Source organism: Peromyscus leucopus, chromosome 5 (assembly GCF_004664715.2).
Source record: "Peromyscus leucopus breed LL Stock chromosome 5, UCI_PerLeu_2.1, whole genome shotgun sequence".
Lineage (NCBI taxonomy): Eukaryota > Metazoa > Chordata > Mammalia > Rodentia > Cricetidae > Peromyscus > Peromyscus leucopus.
Genome location: NC_051067.1, coordinates 114,088,870 through 114,111,202, shown reverse-complemented (window position 1 = coordinate 114,111,202; position 22,333 = coordinate 114,088,870). Strand labels below are relative to the sequence as shown.

At 47.3% G+C, this 22,333-nt stretch overlaps 1 protein-coding gene and 1 non-coding gene across 4 annotated transcripts; one reads left to right on the top strand and one right to left on the bottom strand.

Moving 5' to 3' along the window:
* The first annotated feature begins 350 nt into the window (after nucleotides 1-350).
* LOC114709113 (carbohydrate sulfotransferase 5) lies at nucleotides 351-22,217 on the top strand. Of its 3 annotated transcripts, XM_037206286.1 has the most exons (4): nucleotides 351-1,285; nucleotides 16,785-16,824; nucleotides 18,579-18,649; nucleotides 20,922-22,217. In XM_037206286.1, exon 4 carries the CDS (start codon nucleotides 20,937-20,939, stop codon nucleotides 22,131-22,133), a length of 1,197 nt encoding a protein of 398 aa, XP_037062181.1. In that variant the 5' UTR covers nucleotides 351-1,285; nucleotides 16,785-16,824; nucleotides 18,579-18,649; nucleotides 20,922-20,936; the 3' UTR covers nucleotides 22,134-22,217. The 3 variants fall into 3 exon arrangements, with proteins under 3 accessions (XP_037062181.1, XP_028748605.1, XP_028748604.1); XM_028892772.2 differs by lacking the exon at nucleotides 16,785-16,824; XM_028892771.2 differs by lacking the exon at nucleotides 351-1,285 and having other exon boundaries at nucleotides 16,029-16,824.
* Nucleotides 9,938-10,044, bottom strand: LOC114709120. The gene has a single exon (XR_003736885.1). It is a non-coding gene; the product is annotated as a U6 spliceosomal RNA (small nuclear RNA).
* Nucleotides 22,218-22,333: the final 116 nt, after the last annotated feature.

The window sequence follows — 22,333 nt, the reverse complement described above, 5'->3', positions numbered from 1 at the left end:
TTTTTTTCAATTAAAAAAATGTATTTAGAAAATAACAGCGATCTAAAATCTTTTTTTTTTTTTTTTTTTTTGGTTTTTCGAGACAGGGTTTCTCTGTGTAGCTTTGCGCCTTTCCTGGAACTCACTTGATAGTCCAGGCTGGCCTCGAACTCACAGAGATCTGCCTGGCTCTGCCTCCCGAGTGCTGGGATTAAAGGCGTGCGCCACCACCGCCTAGCTGCGATCTAAATTCTTTACCCGGAAGTTAATAGCTGACATTCTCTTGGAACACAGTTTTGAATTTTTGTTTTGTTTTTTTGTTTGTTTTGTTTTGTTTGGGGGGGTTGTTTGTTTGAGGGTTTCTTGATCTTTTTTTGTACTCCTTGCAACTTTTTTTTTCTTGTGGTAAAAACCGCTTCTTTGAAAGTTATGTATAAATCTTTGTTGTTGGTTTATTTTCTTAAGATGGATCTAGAAAGGAATTACTAGTTCAGAAAACGTGTGGCCATGGTTAAGGATCCTAATTTCATCTTGTCAAACCGCACCCCGGAAAGGCTGCGCTGATACACTGTCCCCAGCAGGGACTTGGACCCCACCACAGAGTCATGGGTCTCCCACAAAGCCCCAGCTTCTGCTTCTGCTTGGGCTCTGCCCTGTTACTTGTAAGAGGCGAACTCTGCTTTATTTGTTGAAACGTGTCCAGTGTTTATCCGGACCTTTTATCGAGCCCGTACATCTGGGTAGAGGCTTGTACCCGGAGGGGATGGCAGCTGCGGCTCCTGCTCCAAAAACCACCTGGCCTCTCGGTCCCTCCCCACTTCTCTGTTGCCCAGAAGGCAGCCGGGTCCCCCTGGCATCAAGGTGTCTGTTTGGATAGTTGCAAAGATGCCACCCGCAGAGGAGGGGGCAAGATAAAGATTCAATTTCCTGCACAAGGGCCTTTTGTCCTCCCAGAAGCTTCTCCCCTCAGGGGACAGATTTTTCGGTCCATTAGTGGGCCCAGCAGTGGCTCTGCCAGCAGGCTTGATCATCCACACACCCGGGGAGGCGGGGAGTGAGGGGGGGGGGAGCGGTCAGTGTGGTTCCCGGAGCCCACCTGTGTCCTCCCTCTTCCTGGCCTGGCCACCCCACCCCCGACCCCAGGCGTGGCCCCAAGGTCCTGTCTGGAGTGGATTGCGGAGCCCGGGGCCAACTGGCTGCTTCCTTGCTGTGCTCCCGCCCTGGCGGCCCGGGGCGAAGAAGCACTGAGCGGTTCATTGTATGCCCCGCGGGCGGGCAGCGCGGAGCAGCGCCACCAGCAGCGCAGGTACAGCGGGGCGCCGGCTGGGTCGGGGGCGGCTGCTCCAGGGCGGGGGACCCGAGTCTCCGTGGTAACCCTAGGACCCCTGCGCCCCAACATCTGCTTACTGCTCTTCTGTTTCCATCCCCCGCTGGTACTCCTATCTAGTTTCCAGACTCACACTTGCTTGGGAGGCTCCAGGTGTCTCCAATAAGTTAGTACCCTGGCTCCCATCAGTGCCTTCTAGAGTCCCCGGCTGATGTCACCGGATGTCCCGTCCTCGCTGTGGGATCGTAAGACCCGAGTCAGTCCTCGCGAATTCCTAGGGAAGAAGAAGGACTCCCTGTGGGGTGGAATTCGGAGGGGACCAGTCCCAGGAGCCTTTGTTGAGCCTAGGGAGAGAGTGGTCCTGCTCGGGGCGCCAGGGCCAGTTCGTGGAAGAACACTAAACTTTGGGTGTTCCACTCCAAGGGGGATTGGGGGCTCAACTGGAGGTGCAACTGGCGGGGCTCATTGGTCTGGCAGCTCAGTCAGGGTTGGCGGGGAGAGCGGAAAGGTGTGAGTTGTGTTTTCATCAAGGAGAGCACATTGTTATGGTCCGTCCTCAGGGGCTTCAGCCCTCCTTCCCCTCCCCATCTACTGGAGCATTACTTGCCAATTAAACATGCTTTTCAAAAGACATATTTTTAAAAATCTCATCAAGAGCTTTGTCACAGAATGCTAAAGAAAAAAAATAGTTTGGGAGCATATCTAGAATTTGGGTCAGCTGGCTTGCTTCTAGCTGCTCAGCCTTGGACACAGCAGTGTGCTCTCTTGGCCCTCAGTACATGTGCTCCCCAAAATGCCGACCCTACTTTCTCTTCCCTCTTAAACAGGAAGCAAGAAAGTTGAGTCTCACTTAAGCAAAACAAAATCAAGTCTCCCACGCTTCAGGAGGTGTTAAGGTTTTTTGGGTTTTGAGGCTTGATTATTCTGTATAGTCCAGGCTGGCCTGGCCTCAAACTGTCCTCCTGTCTCAGGTTCCTAAATACTGGGATTACAGGAGTGTGATGCCATGCTCTTAGCTAAAAATAAATAAATAGATAGATAGATAGATAGATAGATAGATAGATAGATAAAGTCATCTTTTTTTTTTTTTTTTTTTTTTTTTTTTATTGGGGTCAATGCTGGTAGATCAGAGAGACAGAACAAACCACAGCTATCTCACCTCGCCGGATCCTCAGCTGGTCTTGTCTCCTCAGACTGGAGGCCTCTGAGTCCTCATCCGGAATGGGTCTCAGTTGAATTACTGCTCCAAAGCCTGAATGCTTAACCAGCCACATGCTTAACCAGCCAAATGCTTAACCAGCCAAAATGCCTCTAGTTTCTTGCCCTCACGCCTTATATATCTTCCTGCTTTCTACCACCACTCCCTGGGATTAAAGGCTGGCTTTCTGGGATTAAAGGCGTGTCACCATGCTTGGCTGTTTCCAATGTGGCCTTGAACTCACAGAGATCCAGAGGGATTTCTATCTCTGGAATGCTAGGATTAAAGGTGTGAGTGCCACCATTTTCTAGCCTTTGTATCTAGTGGCTGTCTGTTCTCTGACCCCAGATAAATTTATTAAGGTACACAATATTTTGGAAAACACAATACCACCACATCTCCTCTCTTTTTGTCTAAAATTAAAAAAAGCTTATAACTAATACAAGAAAAAACTATCCAATAAGTATATACAATATATACAGCCAAAAATTACATTAATGATGTCTAGTCCATTAACATTTGACAGATTCAGATAAAAAAAAACTCCATTATATATAAACAATGTCCAGTCCAGTAACATCTGATAAACTCAGACCAAAAATTTTCATTACTTATCTTATTTAAAACAAGTAGTTCCTTTTTTAAAAGTAGATTCCATAATCTCCCTTTTTATCTTATCATATCCATATTCTCTCTTTTTTCTTTTCATAATAGATTCAGTAGTCTACCTTTTGTTTTTTTATCTTCCCCTTTTTCTTCAGTGTAGATTCAATGATCTACCTATTTATCCTATTATTTCTTATCTTTTTTCTCAGAGTAGATTCGATGATCTATCTCATATCTATATTCTCTTTTTATCTTTTTTCTCAGAGTAGATTCGATGATCTATCTCATATCTATATTCTCTTTTTTCTTTTTGCTTTCTAGGGGTGAAGATATCTTTAGGGAATCTTGAAAAGAAAATTTTTGGGTTAATCATCAAGTCCTGTATCATTTGTCCAGTCTCTGCATAATAGGAAAGTTCAGGGCTTATTTCATGTCCTTGTTTGAGTAGTCTATCAGACTGGATCATCTCAACTAGTCCTCTTGAAATTGTTCTGACCAGTTTGTAGTCCAAAGTCGATTTTTCCATGGTGTTAATCGGCTTAATGGCTTTATCATAGTCCATGTGGAATCATCGTTGTAGGATCCTGTCATTTTTTTTTTGAAGATTTCAAAGTCACTGTTAGGCATGGGCATGGTTTCCTGCAGACTTTTTTTTTTTTTTTTTTTGCCTCCTCTGTGATTTGGAGCAATCATAGTCTGATAAATGTCTGTCTCTCGGAACCATGAACATTCTTCCCTAGAACAGAAAATCTTCACAACAATTTCTCCCCACCATTTGTCTTGCCAAACTTTTCCAAACTGACCTTTGCCGATGCTTTCTTGTAACACGATGGTCCTGGCAATTCTTCTCTGAACCAGCAGCAGTGAACCCTTCGTCCCAGGTAGCAGCATCACAGCAGTCACCAACACAATGAGAAGGAGCTGGCAATGTGGAGCAGTAGCCACTGCTTCCATGGTCCCACCACTGTTTGTGGCTCAGTCTGGGCCAAAGCTTCTCCCAAGCCTCCTAGGCCGGCCTCAAACTCAGGATCCTCCTGCCTCTGTCTCCTTCAGCGAATCCTACCGGTGTGCGACACCACAACCGCCTGAGTGTAGCTTGGGCCTGAGCTGGGGCTCACAAGGCCACAGGCAAACAGCTTTTTCATGAATTCGTAACACGAACGTTGGGCGCCAGATGTAGCAGGATTCTTAAAAGTTCTTATTAATAAAATCAAACCCGAGGCCAGTTATTGGGGTCAATGCTGGTAGATCAGAGAGACAGAACAAACCACAGCTATCTCACCTCGCCGGATCCTCAGCTGGTCTTGTCTCCTCAGACTGGAGGCCTCTGAGTCCTCATCCGGAATGGGTCTCAGCTGAATTACTGCTCCAAAGCCTGAATGCTTAACCAGCCACATGCTTAACCAGCCAAATGCTTAACCAGCCAAAATGCCCGATAAAGTCATCTTTTTTAAAGAGGAGGAAATTGTGGCTTGAACGGTTGGAAAGACTCGGTTGACTGGAAGCTATGAGTGAGTATAGGCCAGCGCTAGAGCTCCTGGGAATAGAAGGCTGGGGGAAAGCCCTGTGGGTGAGGTGGTTTGTTAAAGTTGTGTTTTACCAAGGAATCTGGCCCAGAGTGGTTTAGTGACTGGTTTGACACGAGAGATGAACCCAGTCTGGCTTCAAAACTTGGCTTCCAGACACTCTTTCTTGTAGTTTTCTGTGCTGTGCACACTCGCGCTGTCTCTACCCATGCTTGTTATTTTTGTTAGAGTCAGAGGGTCATCAAAGTCTGTTAGGGCTGCTGTGCTTGGGTTTTTCTTAGGCACAGAATTTCTCTTAGGTTCTCTACCCATGCTTGTTATTTTTGTTAGAGTCAGAGGGTCATCAAAGTCTGTTAGGGCTGCTGTGCTTGGGTTTTTCTTAGGCACAGAATTTCTCTTAGGTTCATAGACTATGATTACAACCCAGGTTTTGGAAGATTATTGAATACTGTAAGCCTACTACATGCCTGGAGTTATTTTAAGTGCTTTAGAAATAGGAACACCCCCCAGTCTTCAAACCAAGCCCATGCATTAGGTATACTATTTTCTTGTTTTGGAGATTTAAAATAATAAATGGGTACAGAAATATTAAGTAACCCGGTCCCTCTGATGAGACAGGTCCAGCTTTTAGCCTCATTGGAAGAGACAGGTTGTGTGGACTGCATGGACAGGAGTGTAGTGGATGGTACTGACAGCATTCAGCATCACCTAAGACGAAGTCGTATTTAAATTTCCCCTGTTATCTCTAAGATAGCTTCTTACAATTGCTATTTTTTTCAAATCAGAATATGTCCTAAGGTAGCATTTGACTATTGTGTGTGTTGAGCTCCTTTTTTCTCAACTAATCCTTTTTTTTTTTTTAGTTATATCATTGACTTGGGAGAATAATTTGCTGTTTTGAACATAAGTTGCAGCTGTGCATGGTGGCACACACCTTTAATCCCAGAGACAAAAGCAGGATGGTCTCCTGAGTTTTAAGCTAGACCACTTACAGAGCAAGTTCCAGGCCAATCAGGGTTACACGGTGCAACCCTGTCTCAAAAATAAGTAAATAAATAAGTATTAATAAAATAAATAAGAGAGCATTCTAGACGCTCTCTGAGTGCTCTGCAGGGAAGCACAGGAATACACTCTAAGTGTGCCGTCCCTACCTGATGTCCTGCATGTGTTGCTGTGGAGAAGGAGCCTTTGGAGTTTAGGATCCCTCTATCTGTATGATTCTATAATTTGTTTGTTTGTTTTGAGACAGGGTTTCTCTGTGTAGCCCTGGCTGTCCTGGAACTCACTCTGTAGCCCAGGCTGGCCTCAAACTCAGAGATCCACCTGCCTTTGCCTCCCAAGTGCTAGGATTAAAGACGTGAGCCACCATGCCTGGCTGGTGTACTTTCTTGTCATTAACAGTTCTTGGCTCAGAACTCCATCTCCAAGGCAGATCATATAAACTAGAATTCCTTTTTTTCCACCAAGTCAGGTCATAGAAACTCAAGTCACCCCACCCCCACCTTGGAGCTGCTGGTTGTTCAGAAACTGTTGGATCTACCTTGTCTAAAGTAGACAGTGACATGAGGGGTCTTGCCTCATACCCCATACCCTGGAGGAAGGAATACTGTGCAGAGAAGTCAAGAAGAATCTAGACTGACAGGCCTTGCTGGGTTTCCACACCCAGTGTGGCATCCAGGGTAGTGTTTATACAACCTCAAAAGGACAGAGTTCAGAGGGATTCCTTTAGGACTATGTACCTGGAGAAGACCACGAAGCTACTCCTCCTTCCTCACTCCGTGTCTCTTTTAATTTGTATCCTTGGTAATAAAATGATGGATGTAAGTGTTCCCCGGAGTTCTGTGAGCCAGGCAAGCAAACTGATTGTACTCCAGGAAGGGATTGTGGGAACCCCAATTTCTAGCTGGGCCAATCAAACAACCTAGGGCTTGTTGACTAACACCTAAAGAAGGAGGGATGGTCCCGGGGACACGGTCCTGGGACTGTGGGCTCCATCCAACACTCTCTCTCCAGGAAGCTTGGCTCAGAATTGAATTGACTTAAAAGATACACAGATGCTGCAGAATTGGTCACTTGTGTGCTAATACAATCCCCGCCCCCACTCTGGGGACCCCAGAGGTCTTCAGTGGGCATTGTGATATGAGAATAGGGTCGGGGGAGGGGTGGGATTCAAAACTCAAAACATTTCCCTCCACAGTCCTTTTTTTCTCAGTCCTGGGAATGAATCCTAGAGCCTCGTGCCTGCTAGTCAAATACTCTACCACCACTGAGCAGCATGCCCAGCTCCGGAGAACTGTTTCTCTACAACAGAATTTCCAAAGTTCAGGACTAAGGAAAGCGGGGTTATGTTTTGCTCTCTGTTCAGAAATGCCTCAGAGTGACTGTGAGCCCTGGAATCTCGAGGATCTTTTCAGTAATTGGGATTGAACCTGTGAGTGCTCACATGCAAGTGGTCTATCACTGAGCTCTATTCCCAGCAATATCCTACACTTCGAGGTCTGGAAGTCCTGGAATCTGTGATCCTGATGCCTCAGGCTCCCGAGCAGCTAGGAATAAAGCCTGTGCCACCAGGCCTGGCTTTCCAGACTGATTTCAATTCATTCCCCCCAATAAATGATGATGATTTTAGACAGAGTCTCATGTAGTCCAGGCTAGCCTTGAACTCTTTTTTTTTTTCCTTAAGATTTATTTCTTTATTATGTATATAGTATTCTGCCTGCATGTATCCCTGCAGGCCAGAAGAGGGCACCAGATCTCATTACAGATGGTTGTGAACCACCAGGTGGATGCTGGGAATTGAACTCAGGACCTCTAGAAGAGCAGCCAGTGCTCTTAACCTCTGAGCCATCCCTCCAGCTCCTAGCCTTGAACTCTTGGTCCTCCTGCCTTTACCTCTCAAGTGCTGGGATTACAAACATATGCCAGCATGCCGAGTTTTAAGCCATGCTGAGGACTGGCCCCTGGGCTTCATGCTTGCTAGGAGAGCACTCCATCAGCTGAGCTACCCCGCCAGCCCCTATCTATTGGATCGATTCCAGAGGCAGTCTCTCTCCTGCAGCATCTGTACCGCGCAACTCCAAGCTCCTTACCCCTGGCTGCCACCATGCAGCTGTGTGGTCAGAACCGGCAGGAACTGCTGATTGGCCAGAGCCTCAGAGAAGACCTATCTTCTGTCACAGCCCAGCCCAGCAAACAGCCTTGAAGTGGAAAATGGGCTTGCAAACACGTTTCACTGCATAGGAGAAGATCCTCCAACCCGTGCCCCTGGCCTTCCCTGGTCTGGGGGGTACTCAGGTCAGCTGGTAGACGGACTGGCAGGCATGTCTTCTAGCAGTAAAGGCTAAGATTACCAAAGAAAACCACTGGAACTGCACACAGTGGCACATGCTTATAATCCCAGCCCTGGGAAGAGACAGCGGGAGGAAGAGGGCTTCAAGTCATCCTTAGCTATGTCTTTTAAGGCCAGCCTGAGGTACATGAGACGGCCTCAAAAAAAAAACCGAGACCCCTGTAACTTGCCCATAGAAAAGGGAGCACCACTTACTTTTTGATGTTATCCCTTCCACACTTTTTTTTTCCATTTTCTTATGTGTTCTTTTTAACAGCCTTATCAAGATATAATTCACATACTTTAAAGTGTGTTCTTTTGAAATGTACAACTCACTGTTTATAATGTATAATGTATTCAGTACGGTGAGTTCAGCCACAAGTGAAACCAGGTTGAATTTTATATGCATCCACAATTTATTAGTATTTATTGCCCGATAATTAATTCCCTTTATTATTATTGTTGTTGTTGTTGTTATTATTGTTATTATTGGTGTGTGTGTGTGTGTGTTACATTTGAGTATATGCTCATGCATGCATGCCACAAACCACATATGGCAGTCAGAGGACGATTTTGGGGAGACACTTCTATCCTTCTATCCTGGGGATCAAACTCGGGTTATCAGGTGTACACAGAAAGTACCTTTACCTGCTGAACCATCTCCTTGGCTCTTGGCAGAGACTCTTCTATTGTGAGAGATACAATAATTTTGCTTATCAATTGATAGATATTATAAGTTATTTCAAACACTGTTATGAAAACTCCTACTGGGCGGTGGTGGCACATGCCTTTAATCCCAGCACTCGGGAGACAGAATCAGGCGGATCTTTGTGAGTTCGAGGCCAGCCTGTTCTATAGAGCGAAATCCAGGAAAGGCACAAAGCTACACAGAGAAACCCTGTCTTGAAAAACAAAAAACAAAAAACAAAAAAACCCAAAAACAAACAAACAAACAAAACAAGGGGTTGGGGATTTAGCTCAGTGGTAGAGTGCTTGCCTAGCAAGCACAAGGCCCTGGGTTCAATCCTCAGCTCTGGAAAAAAAAGAAAGAAAGGAAAAAGAAAACTCCTGTGCAAGTTTTAAGTGGCCATGTGTTTTCACTATTATTGGGTCTATAGCCTGGTATGGAATTATTGCATCATGTGCTGCTGACTCTGTTTAGCCCTCGGGGGAACTGCCAGACGAGCAGACGGTTTTCCACAGCACCATTTTCCATGCACTGGGTGAGGGTCCTGACTTCTCTTATTTCCACTAACACCTGTAATTTTAAAAATCCTGGCTCATGCTTGTAGTATCAGAACTAGGGAAATGGACTAGGAGCTCAAAATTAGCCTTGGCTACACAGCAAGTTTCTAGGCCAACCTGGTTACATGAGACCCTGTCTCAAAAAAAAAAAAAAAAAAACCTGAAAGTTCTCCCTCCCTCCCTCCCTCCCTCTCTCTCTCCCTCCCTCCCTCCCTCTCTCCCTCCCTCCTCTCTCTTTCCCCTCTCTCCAGCTGGCTTAGTACTACATGCTTCTTAATCACTCTACCACATGCCTAGCTTGTACTATCTCTTTTTAAAATTTTGTATTTATGAGACATAGTCTCACTATGTAGCCTTGGCTAGCATAGAACAAGGTGTGTGAACCAGGTCGGCCTCCAGCTCATAGAGCACCACCATGCCTCGCACGCTCCCTTCAAGAAACAAACATTTATAGCCAGACATGTGCACCATGGAAGCCAGAGCACAACGATTAGAAGTTGGTTCTCTTCTCCCATTATATGACCCCAGGGATCAAACACAGGTCGTCAGGCTTGGCAGCCAGTGCCCTTTACCCGTGAGCCAGCCTCCTCCCCCTCCCTCGCCCCCCAACACTGCTCTTTTTCCTCAGCAGCTGCCCTACTGGGTGATTTGCCTAGTGATTAAGAATGTACTTGTCAGTTATTTGTGTATCTTCTCTGGAAAAAAAGTCTCTCTCTCTTTTTTTTTTTTTAAATGTGGAACGCTTCACGTATTTGTGTGTCATCCTTGCGCAGGGGCCATGCTAACCTTCTCTGTATCGTTCCAATTTTAGTCTATGTCCTGCCGAAGTGAGCACATTGAGCATATGTCTTCTTAAATCCTTTACCCACTCAGGAGAACTCTTTAAAACCCTAGGTCTAAGTCGCTTTCTAGATGCTGTCTGTAGCGGTCTTCTCCTGTCTGCTGCTGCCTTTGATGTTTGTCCATTTTTAACATCAGTCCCTCTTTGTTGTTGTTGTTGTTGTTGTTTGTTTGTTTGTTTGTTTGTTTTTCAAGACAGGGTTTCTCTGTGTAGCTTTGTGCCTTTCCTGGATCTCGCTCTGTAGACCAGGCTGCCCTCGAACTCACAGAGATGCGCCTGCCTCTGCCTCCCAAGTGCTGGGATTAAAGTCGTGCGCCCGGCATCATTCCCTCTCTTACACATCCTTCTCCCTAAGGAACATGCTCCATCACGGTAGTTTTACTTCACTGGTCATCCTTGAGGTGTGACATTTACCGATTTCCTCACCTAGAATCGATGGGATTCCTGAGCAGGGATGGCCTCCTGCTGACACCAAACGGAGAGAAATCTGAGCCTGCCAGTGTCATGTTTCACTCTCTTAGATTCCATGCCAGGGCTGGGACAGGCTGATGACAAGAGGAGCCCTCTAGTAGAGCTTGGCTGGAAATTTCTGAGCTCCAGCTCAGTGCCTGTGATGGCAGACATCCCTTGCCCTGTATCTCAGCTTTACCATCCCCAAACCAGGCAGAAAACAGCCCTCCCAGTATCTCTCAGGCCATGAAATGGTAAGGGGTGTTTTAAGGAACATCACAGAGAGAAATGCGGGGCAAGAGCCTAATGAATTATTCCTTTTAGACTTGGATGACGGGGTGTCTGATTTCAATCCAGTAAACATTTATTTATGTCATGTACTACAGTCCAGGCTGCCCTGGAACTCATCATTTAGCCAGGCTGGCTTCAAATTTGCAGTACTCTTACCTCAGCCTCTAGAGTGCTAAGATTACAGGAATGAGTGACCGCACCTGGCTCTCACATGGTCTTTCCACTTTTTCCTGACGTGATACTCACAGTCTTATTCAATTGTTTTATTGAAATATAGCACCTCAGGAAAGAGCAAAGAACACAGAGTATAAAACAATCCTTCGGGGGCTGGAGAGATGGCTCAGCGGTTAAGAGCACTGGCTATTTTTCCAGAGGTCATGAGTTCAATTCCCAGCAACCACATGGTGACTCCCAACCATCTGTAATGAGATCTGGCACCCTCTTCTGGCCTGCAGGCAGAGCACTGTATACATAATAAATCTTAATAAAAAAAATTTTAAAAAAAAAAAAACAACAACTATCCTTCGGACCAGTAGTGGCGCACACCTTTAATCCCAGCACTCAGGAGGCAGAAACAGGTGATCTCTGAATTCGAGGCCAGCCTGGTCTACAGAGCTAATTCCAGGACAGGCAACAAAACTACACAGAGAAACCCTGTCTCAAACAAAACAAAAACATCAAAAAGTATCCTGATAGACATGCATTCTCTGCCCCCCCACCCCCCACCCCTGATAAACTTTCAACTAGATGTAGGGCAAAATGGTTTCCAGACTTCTAGTGATCCTCCTGCCTTTGCTTCCCCAATACTGGGATTACAGGCCTGTACTACCAAGCTGGCCTGATGGTGTTTTGTTTTGTTTGAGACAGGGTCTCATTTAGCACATGCAGGCCTGGAACTACCTGTGGAACCCAGGCTGGCACTAAACTGACCTTCCTGCCTTTACCTCCCAAGTGCTGGGATTACAGGTGTGCACCACCACCCTGGACTGATGAATTGTCATTGATACATTAATATATTTAGCTCCCACATGGAGAAATAGCATGACCAGAATCCAGATGCTCTGTGCACCCACCAGAATCCACTATTAAAACCAGAACTCCTGGTTGTCACAGAAACTCAATTTACACTTGTTTGAGCAGAAGTGGAATGCTTTCTCCAGTGGAGAATCTGTACACCTGGATCCAGATGTTTAGATGATGCCGTCAGCTTGCTTGGGAACTTCATTATTTCTCTGCTCAGTGTTCTTCTATGTTGGCAGTTTCTCTCTCCCTTGGGGATTGGCAGGTGTTCTGTTCTTCTTCTTTTTTTTTTTCTTTTTCTTTTTTAGATTTACTTACTTCATTTTATGTGTGTAAATGTTTTGCCTACATGTATGTCTGTGCACCACATGTGTGCCTGGTGCCGGCGGAGGTCAGGAGAAGGGGGTCAGTCAGATCCCCTTGAATTGTAGTTATGAATAGTTGTGAGCCTCCTCGTGGATGCTGGGGATTGCATCCAGGTCCTCTGCAAGAGCAACAAGCCATCTCTATAGCCCAGGTGTTCCATTCTTAAGCTACTTCTAGGTGAGGCCAGGAATTGGAAGGGGAAAGTATGTAGATAAACCAGTCTTGGAACATGTCTTTGCTAGGTGTAGCACGAATTCTAACTGGTCTTAATCATAAAAACCCAGAGTCAGATATCAAGGTGAAAGCTGAAAGATCAGAGAAGCAGAGCAGCCAGCCACTAGAAAGACTTCTTATAGGAATCCTCAGACTGAAAGGGCCGAGCTCCTGTCTCCACCCTACCTTATCACTTCCTCTCTCCATCCATCCATCTCATTTCCTGTTTCCTCCTCCCAAGTGCTGGGAGTAAAGGTGTGCACCACCACCACCTGGTGACCATGGCAACTCTTATAAGGAAAACGTGTAAATGAGGGCTCACTTACAGCTTCAGAGGTTCAGTCCATCATCATCGTGACAGGGAGCATGGCAGTGTGCAGGCAGAGGTGGTGCTGGCTACATCTTGCCCAGAAGGCTACAGGAAGTCAACTGAGAGTCACACTGAGGGATGCTTGAGCAAAAGAGACCTCAAAGCCCACCATCTGCTTCCAAACTGTTGTGGGGTATTCACCAGAGCAGACTACTCAGACATGGGTTTAAGCCACTTTATTAGCTGGCTGGCGACTACACTGGGTGTTCAGGGTCCCAATGTAGCACTGAGCCTTTCTCAGGGTGAGCTTTTAAGCACAAAAAAACATGTCCTGGATTGACATACTTCAGTTACTAAGAACAGTTAGCCAGAAACAGAACTACAGAAGCCAAAAAGTAAAGTTAGTCCATTTAGAGACTTTCCCCTAACTATGGACGTTCATGGATTAGGCTTTTGTTTTAGTTTTGGCAAGTGATGCTATCTACATGCTGAGTTATACAGCTTGAATGGTACTTCCACTATGGAGTCAGTTTTGCTAAGGTCCAAGGCCCTGTTACAAAACCACGGACTCTTTAATGGATGAGCAGTGGTTCCGTATGGAAAATCTAACATTGTTTGTTTGGTGTCTTAGTTAGGGTTATATTGCTGTGAAGACACCATGACCATGGCAACTCTTATAGAGGAAAACATTTAACTGGGGCTGGTTTACAGTTTCAGCCCATTGCTATCATGGTGGGACATGGCAGCATGCAGGCAGACATGGTGCTGGAGAAGGAGCTGGGAGCTCTATGTCTTGATCGGCAGGCAGCAGAAGGAGACTGTGTCCACACTGGGTGTAGCTTGAGCATATATCAGACCTCAAAGCCCACCTCCACAGTGACACACCCACCTCCAGCAAGGCCACACCTCCTAATAATGCCAGTCCCTACGGCCAAGCATTCAGATACATGAGTTATGGGAGTTATTTCTATTCAAACCACCACAGTTAGTTTTTGTTTTGTTTTGTTTTGTTTTTTTTTGGACAGGGTTTCATTTGGCTCAGATTATCCTTGAACTCCTGATCCTCCTGCCTCCACTTCTCAAATACTGGGATTACAGGCATGTGCACCACGCCCAGCTTACAGGCTGTCTTGCAAAGAACACATGCCTAGTAGATACACTTATGCTTGCGAAGTGCCAACCTCCACACCAGATCCCTGAGAACTGACGGACACTTAAAACAAAAACAAACAAACAAACAAAACCCAAACCACAATCCCAACTCCAGTGCTGCCTGCCCGCAAGAAGGAGAAATGGAGTACGGCATCAGGCAGAGTAGCATGCCTTGAGAGACACTGGCGGTAGTTACATCAGAGGAGGCTGAGATTATTCCAGGTGGAGATGGGGGGTCGGCGCTCCACAGCAGAGGGAGAGTTTGGGGATATGGGGCCTGGATGTGCTTTTGATGAACTCTGATGTAGAAGAGTCTGGATGGGAATTAGCAGTGCCTTTGGAAAGCCGAGTAGATGGGCACAATCAGATTTAGATAGTCCTGCAGGCACTGTGCAGGATGGATTGGAAGAAGGAGAGGGATGGATTAGACCAGAATCCAGGAGAAAAGATGAGTGTCTGGGCCAGTCCCTGGGACCACCATCTCTCTGGTCTTTGGACCATCCATAGATGAGTTGTCCCCTTCCCTTTTTAGATTGCTTATTTTTATTTTATGTGTATGGGTGTTTTCCCTGAATGCATGTATGTGCACTGTGTGCATGTCTGGTACCTGTGAAGGCCAGAAGAGGGAGCCAGATCCCCTGGAGCTAGAGTAAGCTGTGAATGTAAGTGCTAGGAACCAAACCGAGTCCTCTGCAAGAGCAGCAAGTGCTCTTAACCTCTGAACCATTTCTCCAGACCCCATGGGTGAGTCCCTCACTAGGCTGTCCACTGCACTGGGACAGAGGCTCTTCTGCATTAGACACTGAAGCTCTTGTTCTCTTTCATCTGTTTCCATGTTATCTCTTTTTGTTCTGCTTTCCACGTTCCTTCTATTTTATCTTTAGCTCCCTTGATTACAATTTTAATAGCTAGGGAGGCCTAATCCCGAGGAAAACAGTTTTGTTATCGTTTTTATTTGGGTTTTGAACTGTTTGCTTTTTTGAGACAGGGTCTATGGCCTCAAACAATCCTTCTGCCTCATCCCACCAAGTGTTCTTTGGTGTTACAGGCATGTGTTCTTTGCTCTTTTCTGAGGTGCTATATTTCAATAAAACAATTGAATAAGACTGTGAGTATCACGTCAGGAAAAAGTGGAAAGGCCGGCATGTGAGAGCCAGGTGTGGTCACTCTCATTCTGTTAATAGATGCAGCATGTGTTAGTTTTACTATAAAAAAAATAAACTTTTCATTAAAGGAAGATGTCCTCTTAAGCACATTGTGCATTTTAGCTGTCAACTGCATTTTTAAATCATATCTTGCACACTTTTAATATCAATTTAACCAAAAGTTATAATAGGAGGCATCTAAGGAAATTATGTATGTGAAGAATGTAAATGTATGTATTACACTGTAGTAAGCCACTAGAGAAACTCATAAATTGTAACAGTGACAGCTGAAAAAATAAGAAAATGGGCTACTGCTGAGAGGTGGTGGCGTACGCCTCTAATCCCAGCACTCAGGAGGCAGAGGCAGGCAGATCTCTGAGTTTGAGGCCAGCCTGGTCTACAAAGTGAGTTGCAGGACAGCCAAGTCTACACAGAGAATCCCTATCTCAAATGTCTTGAGAAACCAAAAAAAAAAAAAAAAAAAAAAAAAAAAAGGAAAGAAAGAAAGTGGGAAAGTGGGCGACTGAGGTGGTCTCAGCTGGTACACATGCCATGGAGCCCAACAACTTCAGGCGAATCCCTGGGACCCTAAAGATGAAAGACCAGAACAGACTCTTGCTGGTTGTCCCCTGAGCCGTCTGATGGCCCGATGTTTTTGCTTGTTTGATACAGGGTCCAATGCCTACCAGGCTGGCCTCAAACTCTCTGTAGGAGGGGATGACCTTGAATTCACACTCTTTTTGCTTGCATCACTCCAGGACTGGGGTTACAGGCGTTTGCCACCTGACTTGGTTTATGGGGGCAGGGGATCAAACCAGGGCCCCACCTTAGTTTTTGAGAGCCTAGAGCTTCCATTTGTCTAGAGTGACTGGCCAGCAAGCCCCAGGGATCTGTTTGCTCTCTCTGCCCACATTGTTGGGGTTACAGAATGTGCACCTGCTCTTATGTCAGTTCTGGGGATATGCACTTAGGTCTTCATGCTTGCTCAGCAAGGGCTTTACTCACTGAGCCATTTCCCCAGTCCCAGGCTTTGCTTTTATTTTCCAGTGTAGGAGGAGCTACTGGGGGTTGAACCCACACATTCCGCCACCCACCATCACCACCAGGCTAACACCAAGCTACACTCCTTTGCTGACTGGGTCTTCCTGTGTCTGCATTCTAGTTGCTTCAACGAAAACAGATAGGGAAAATTAGCTCTACCTTCTAGGAATGTTGAGAAAGTAAAACTTGACCATGAAGATAAAAATGCATATCACTGCTTCCAACCCTCTGGTAATTAACCTGTGTGGGAACACTGGCATTTCTATGAGATCATCTCAGGCAGAACTTGAACTCCTAGACATACTGTGTGGCTCTCTGAAGTTCTTCCTAGTTCTTGAGTTCCAGTAACAGGGTCAGAGAGCATTCCCTCTAGTACACGAGTCACTTAAGAAGAGCTCTGGCTTTCCTAGAACTCGGATGACAAACACCTTGGCTCGAATCAAGATGAAGTCCCTCCTGGTTAGGCAGCTGCCTTTCGTTTGGGAGAACAGTCAGAAATGGGAGAGACCTTCCGGTTGCCATCAGAAGCACCAGGAACTAACAAACTGGAGTTCTGAGCTAGGGTCCTTGCTCCTCACACTCTAAGCCTTGAACTCTCCAACTAAATAACTGAGCTCTTTAAGCCCACTGCAGGGGCAACTAAGTTAAATCACTGGGTCAACATAAAGCAACTAGTGCTTGTTGGTAAATGTGGTGACCCGTGCAGAGCAGATAGACAGTTACTCCCCGTCTTCTGGTTTTTCCAGGGCTGGGTGTGTGATCCAGGAAGCCCTCCAGAGTCAGCAGGTAAGACAGCTTTTAAGCGTTTTCTACCCACTCCCAAGCCCCGACGAGAGGAAAGCACAGAGAAGGGACCGTTCACAATTTAGACCTCAGCTTTTCTCAGTGGTGATATTTCTAAGGACGCAGGTGAGGGAGGAGAAAAAAATGCTACAAAAGCAAGGAGGAATGGTCCAGTCTCTCCCTTTCAAAGAAAGGAAGCCTGGGATCGTTTGCAGAAGCAAAAGGTACACAGACAGGAAACTCTAGAACCTTGGGGTGTGGAAGTTGGGCCTAGGGTTGCTTATACCTACTGGACAAATGTGACCTATTAAAGGGAGCATGGGCTCTTAGACATTAGAGGGAAAGCTATTCTAGAAGATATGGATGGCTCATCTAGACCGAGGCCTCTCATGCCAAGCTCTCGCCTCACAGGTGTTTACAGCATCATCCCTCACAGCAACCCTAAGAAGTTAAATGTCACAGCTGGACATGGTGACAGGTGCCTGTAATCCTAGCACTTGGGAGGCTGAGGCAAGGTGGTATAGAGAGTTGGAGGCCACGGGGTTTGGTGGATAAAGTGCTTATTTAGTATGCATGAAGCCTGGGGTTTGATCCCCGTTACCTCAGACACCAGACGTGGTGATGCATACCTGTAATCACATTTGGGAGGAGGATCAAAAGGTCATGTTCAAGGTCATCCCCGACACACAGTAAATTTGAGGCCAAAGATTTAAGTGTTGCAATCTCCATTTGCAGAAGACATTAAAGTTTAGAGAGATCAAATCACTTGTTCCAGGCTTTAAAGTTCCTGCATGGCAGTTTGGGGACTCGGAGCCAGCCCTCGCTCCTTCTTGCACCTGGAAAGCCCATCAGTTCACATTCATTTGGAAAGCTGCCAGCGGCAGAGCTACTCTGCCCCCTCCTGGAGAGCTCTCCGTGAGTGGCGGGGCTACTCTGCCCCCTCTTGGAGAGCTTAAGTGAGTGGCGGGGCTACTCTGCCCCCTCCTGGAGAGCTTTCTGTGAGTGGCGGGGCTACTCTGCCCCCTCCTGGAGAGCTCTCCGTGAGTGGCGGGGCTACTCTGCCCCCTCCTGGAGAGCTCTCCGTGAGTGGCGGGGCTACTCTGCCCCCTCTTGGAGAGCTTAAGTGAGTGGCGGGGTTACTCTGCCCCTCCAGGAGAGCTTAAGTGAGTGGCGGGGCTACTCTGCCCCCTCCTGGAGAGCTCTCCGTGAGTGGCGGGGCTACTCTGCCCCCTCCTGGAGAGCTTAAGTGAGTGGCGGGGCTACTCTGCCCCCTCCTGGAGAGCTCTCCGTGAGTGGCGGGGCTACTCTGCCCCCTCTTGGAGAGCTTAAGTGAGTGGCGGGGCTACTCTGCCCCCTCTTGGAGAGCTTAAGTGAGTGGCGGGGTTACTCTGCCCCCTCCTGGAGAGCTCTCTGTGAGTGGCGGGGCTACTCTGCCCCCTCCAGGAGAGCTCTCTGTGAGTGGCGGGGCTACTCTGCCCCCTCCAGGAGAGCTCTCTGTGAGTGGCGGGGCTACTCTGCCCCCTCCAGGAGAGCTCTCTGTGAGTGGCGGGGCTACTCTGCCCCCTCCTGGAGAGCTTAAGTGAGTGGCGGGGCTACTCTGCCCCTCCAGGAGAGCTTAAGTGAGTGGCGGGGCTACTCTGCCCCCTCCTGGAGAGCTTAAGTGAGTGGCGGGGCTACTCTGCCCCCTCCAGGAGAGCATAAGTGAGTGGGACTATCTCCCTCCAGGGGCTCTGACCAGTCTTCTCCTGTGTTCTCAGGCTGAGGAACCTCCAGGTACTTCCCATGGATTTGTGATCAACACAAGCAACTCTCCCAGCTCTGGACAGCCGTGAGTACTCTCAGCTGGGGAAGGGCCAGCAGCCTGCATGGTTACGTCTCTGCTCTGCCTCTCTGCTTCTCTACCTCCATCCTGCCTCCCACTTCACCGGGCCCCTCTGAAACTCATGGCTTCCAGAGAAAGCTCTTGTTCTGGAGTCCATCCCAGCTCCAGCACTTTCTCTCCAGGGGTGAGGGCAATGATATATTCTCTCTCTCTCTCTCTCTCTCTCTCTCTCTCTCTCTCTCTCTCTCTCTCTCTCTCTCTCTTTCTCCATACGTGGAGGTCAAAGGACAAGGACAATGGGGAATCAGCTCTGTTCTTTTTTTTTTTTTTTTCCGAGTCAGGGTTTCTCTGTGTAGCTTTGCGCCTTTCCTGGAACTCACTCTGTAGCCCAGGCTGGCCTCGAACTCACAGAGATCCGCCTGCCTCTGCCTCCCGAGTGCTGGGATTAAAGGCGTGTGCCACCACCGCCCGGCTCAGCTCTGTTCTTTTACATGAGCATTTCAGGCATTTAAACTCAGCTCATCAGGCTTGGCAGCAAGTGCCTTACCTGCCCTGTTTGTCCTTGTTTATTTCTTTGCTCTTTGGGCTCTTTGGGGGTGCTAGCCACCCAGCTCCCAAATAAATTACACGGAGGCTTATTCTTACTTATGAATGCCAGGCCTTAGCTTGGCTTATTTCTAGCCAACTTTTCTCAAATCATTCCATCTATCTTATGCCTCTGGGCTTTTACCTTTTTCTATTTCTATATGCCTTTCTTTTTTTTTTTTTTTTTTTTTTTTTTTTTTTTTTTTTTTTTTTTGGTTTTTTCGAGACAGGGTTTCTCTGTGTAGCTTTGCGCCTTTCCTGGAGCTCACTTGGCAGCCCAGGCTGGCCTCGAACTCACAGAGATCCGCCTGGCTCTGCCTCCCGAGTGCTGGGATTAAAGGCGTGCGCCACCACGCCCGGCATTCTATATGCCTTTTTTTACTTCTTACTCCGAGGCTGGCTGGGTGGTGGCCCCTGGTGTCCTCCTCTCCTCCTTTTTTCACTCTTTCCTCTTTCTTCTCCATAGAGCCTAGATTTCTCCTCCTATTTATTCTCCTGCCTGGCTATTTGCCGTTCAGCTCTTTATTAAACCAACCAGGTGTTTTAGAGAGGCAGAGTAACACAGCTTCACAGACTTAAACAAATGCAGCATAAAAAAATGCAATACATCTTTGCATCATTAAACAAATGCTCCACAGCATAAACAAATGTAACACATCTTAAAATAATGTTCTACAACACTGTCTATTTTTAATAGCAAAAATTGTGCTACTTGTTAATTAAAAAAAAAAATCATACAACGTGGAAGCACACTGTGGTTCTAGTCTTCAGTCATGACACTCTCCTTCCCTATGCGTTTTTCAGTCATCCCCCACAAATCCTGGAAGCCAGCCGCCTGTATGATCCCCCCCTTAACAGATGGGTAAATAGAGTCAGAGAGAGATTGACTTGTGCTAAGATCACAGGGCAGGAAGTAAAGAGGCAGGATCCAACCTGAAAAGCCTGGCAGCACTTAGATATGGCCAAACACCTAGAAGTAACTCCATAAGAGGGATTTTTAAAAATATTTTAATTTATTTATTTTAAATTACACTCATGATATTAATTACATTTGTGGCATTCATTGATTACATTTGCAGTATTCATTCAATGGTTATATTTATGATATTCATTAATAACATTAATTGTATTGATTTATTACATTCATGATATTACGTCCTGATACTACTGTCCGTTTGTGGGGTTTTTCCATCATACAAAACAGAGATTCTGTACTTGGGAAATCATTGCTCTATATTCCTTTCTTCTCCATCTTGAGATAACATCTAATCTTTCTGTCTCTTTGAATTTGTATATTCTATATATTTCAGGTAATACAATTCTATAGCATTTGTCCTTTTTTAATGTAAAAACATTTTATGTACAACTGCAGGGAAAATAATACACAGATAGCCTGAATATAAAAATAGGTTATAATTTAAAAGTCCAGGGTTATTTTAAACAGTAAAATATTTTCCATAAGAGGGATTCTTAAGAAAAAGGCAGGAGTTCTGTTTGAAAAATAGTAATTGCTAAACCAGGTGTGGTAACACATATCGGTAATCCCGGCACTTAGATGAAGACAGAAGGAGCAGATTCTGTTTAGGGTCCCCTACAGCTACATAGAGAGAGTGTGCAACCAGTGTGGTGCTGATGTCGGGCCTGGGGTGTGAGCTCAGCCACAGTCCCTAACTCTGTCCCTCCCTTTTTATAGGCCCTAACCAGAGGCATGCGGCTGCCCCGCTTCTCCAGCTTCTCCAGCGCTGTAGTGCTTTCACTCTTGATAGCACAGACCTGCATCCTGGTCTTCCTGGTCTCCCGGCAAACGCCTCGGTCCCCAGCGGGCAGCAGGGAGCATGTGCACGTGCTGGTGCTGTCCTCGTGGCGCTCGGGCTCGTCTTTTGTGGGCCAGCTCTTCAGCCAGCACCCAGATGTCTTCTACCTGATGGAGCCGGCTTGGCACGTGTGGGATGCCCTGTCGCAGGGCAGCGCCCCCGCGCTCCACATGGCCGTGCGCGATCTGGTCCGTTCAGTGTTCCTATGCGACATGGACGTGTTTGATGCCTACCTGCCCTGGCGCCGCAACATCTCGGATCTCTTCCAGTGGGCGGTGAGCCGCGCGTTGTGCTCGCCTCCGGTCTGCAACGCCTTTGCTCGCGGCCACATCAGCAGCGAGGAGGTATGCAAGTCTCTGTGTGCAACGCGGCCCTTCGGCCTGGCCCAGGAAGCCTGCAGCTCTTACAGCCACATAGTGCTCAAGGAGGTGCGCTTCTTTAACCTGCAGGTCCTCTACCCGCTGCTCAGTGACCCCTTGCTCAACCTACGCATCGTGCACCTGGTGCGCGACCCGCGGGCGGTGCTGCGCTCCCGAGAGCAGACTGCCAAGGCGCTGGCACGGGACAGCGGCATCGTCTTGGGTACTAACGGCACGTGGGTAGAGGCGGACCCCGGGCTGCGCGTGGTCAGTGAGGTGTGCCGCAGTCACGTGAGCATCGCAGAGGCCGCCTTGCACAAGCCACCGCCCTTCCTGCAAGATCGCTACCGCCTGGTGCGCTATGAGGATCTGGCCCGGGACCCGCTCACTGAGATCCGTGAGCTCTATGCCTTCACCGGCCTGGGCCTCACGCCGCAGCTCCAGACTTGGATCCACAACATCACACACGGCTCAGGGCCAGGCGCACGCCGTGAGGCCTTCAAGACCTCATCCAGGGATGCGCTCGTTGTGTCCCAGGCCTGGCGTCACGCGCTGCCCTTTGCCAAGATTCGGCGGGTCCAGGAACTGTGTGCCGGCGCACTGCAGCTGCTGGGTTACCGACCTGTGTACTCCGAGCTTGAGCAGCGGGACCTCTCTCTGGACCTCCTGCTGCCGAGAGGCATGGACAGTTTCAAGTGGGCTTCTTCCACTGATGCGCAGTCAGAATCTTAAGAGTTGTAGTGGATGGGGTTGGAGAGATGGCTCAGAGGTTAAGAGCATAGACTGTTCTTCCAGAGGTCCTGAGTTCAATTTCCAGCACCACATGGTGCCCTCTTCTGGCCTGCAAGCATACAAGCAGACAGAACACTGTATATGTAATAAATAAAATAAATCTTAAAAAAAAAAAAAAAAAAAAAAATTTTAGTGGAGAG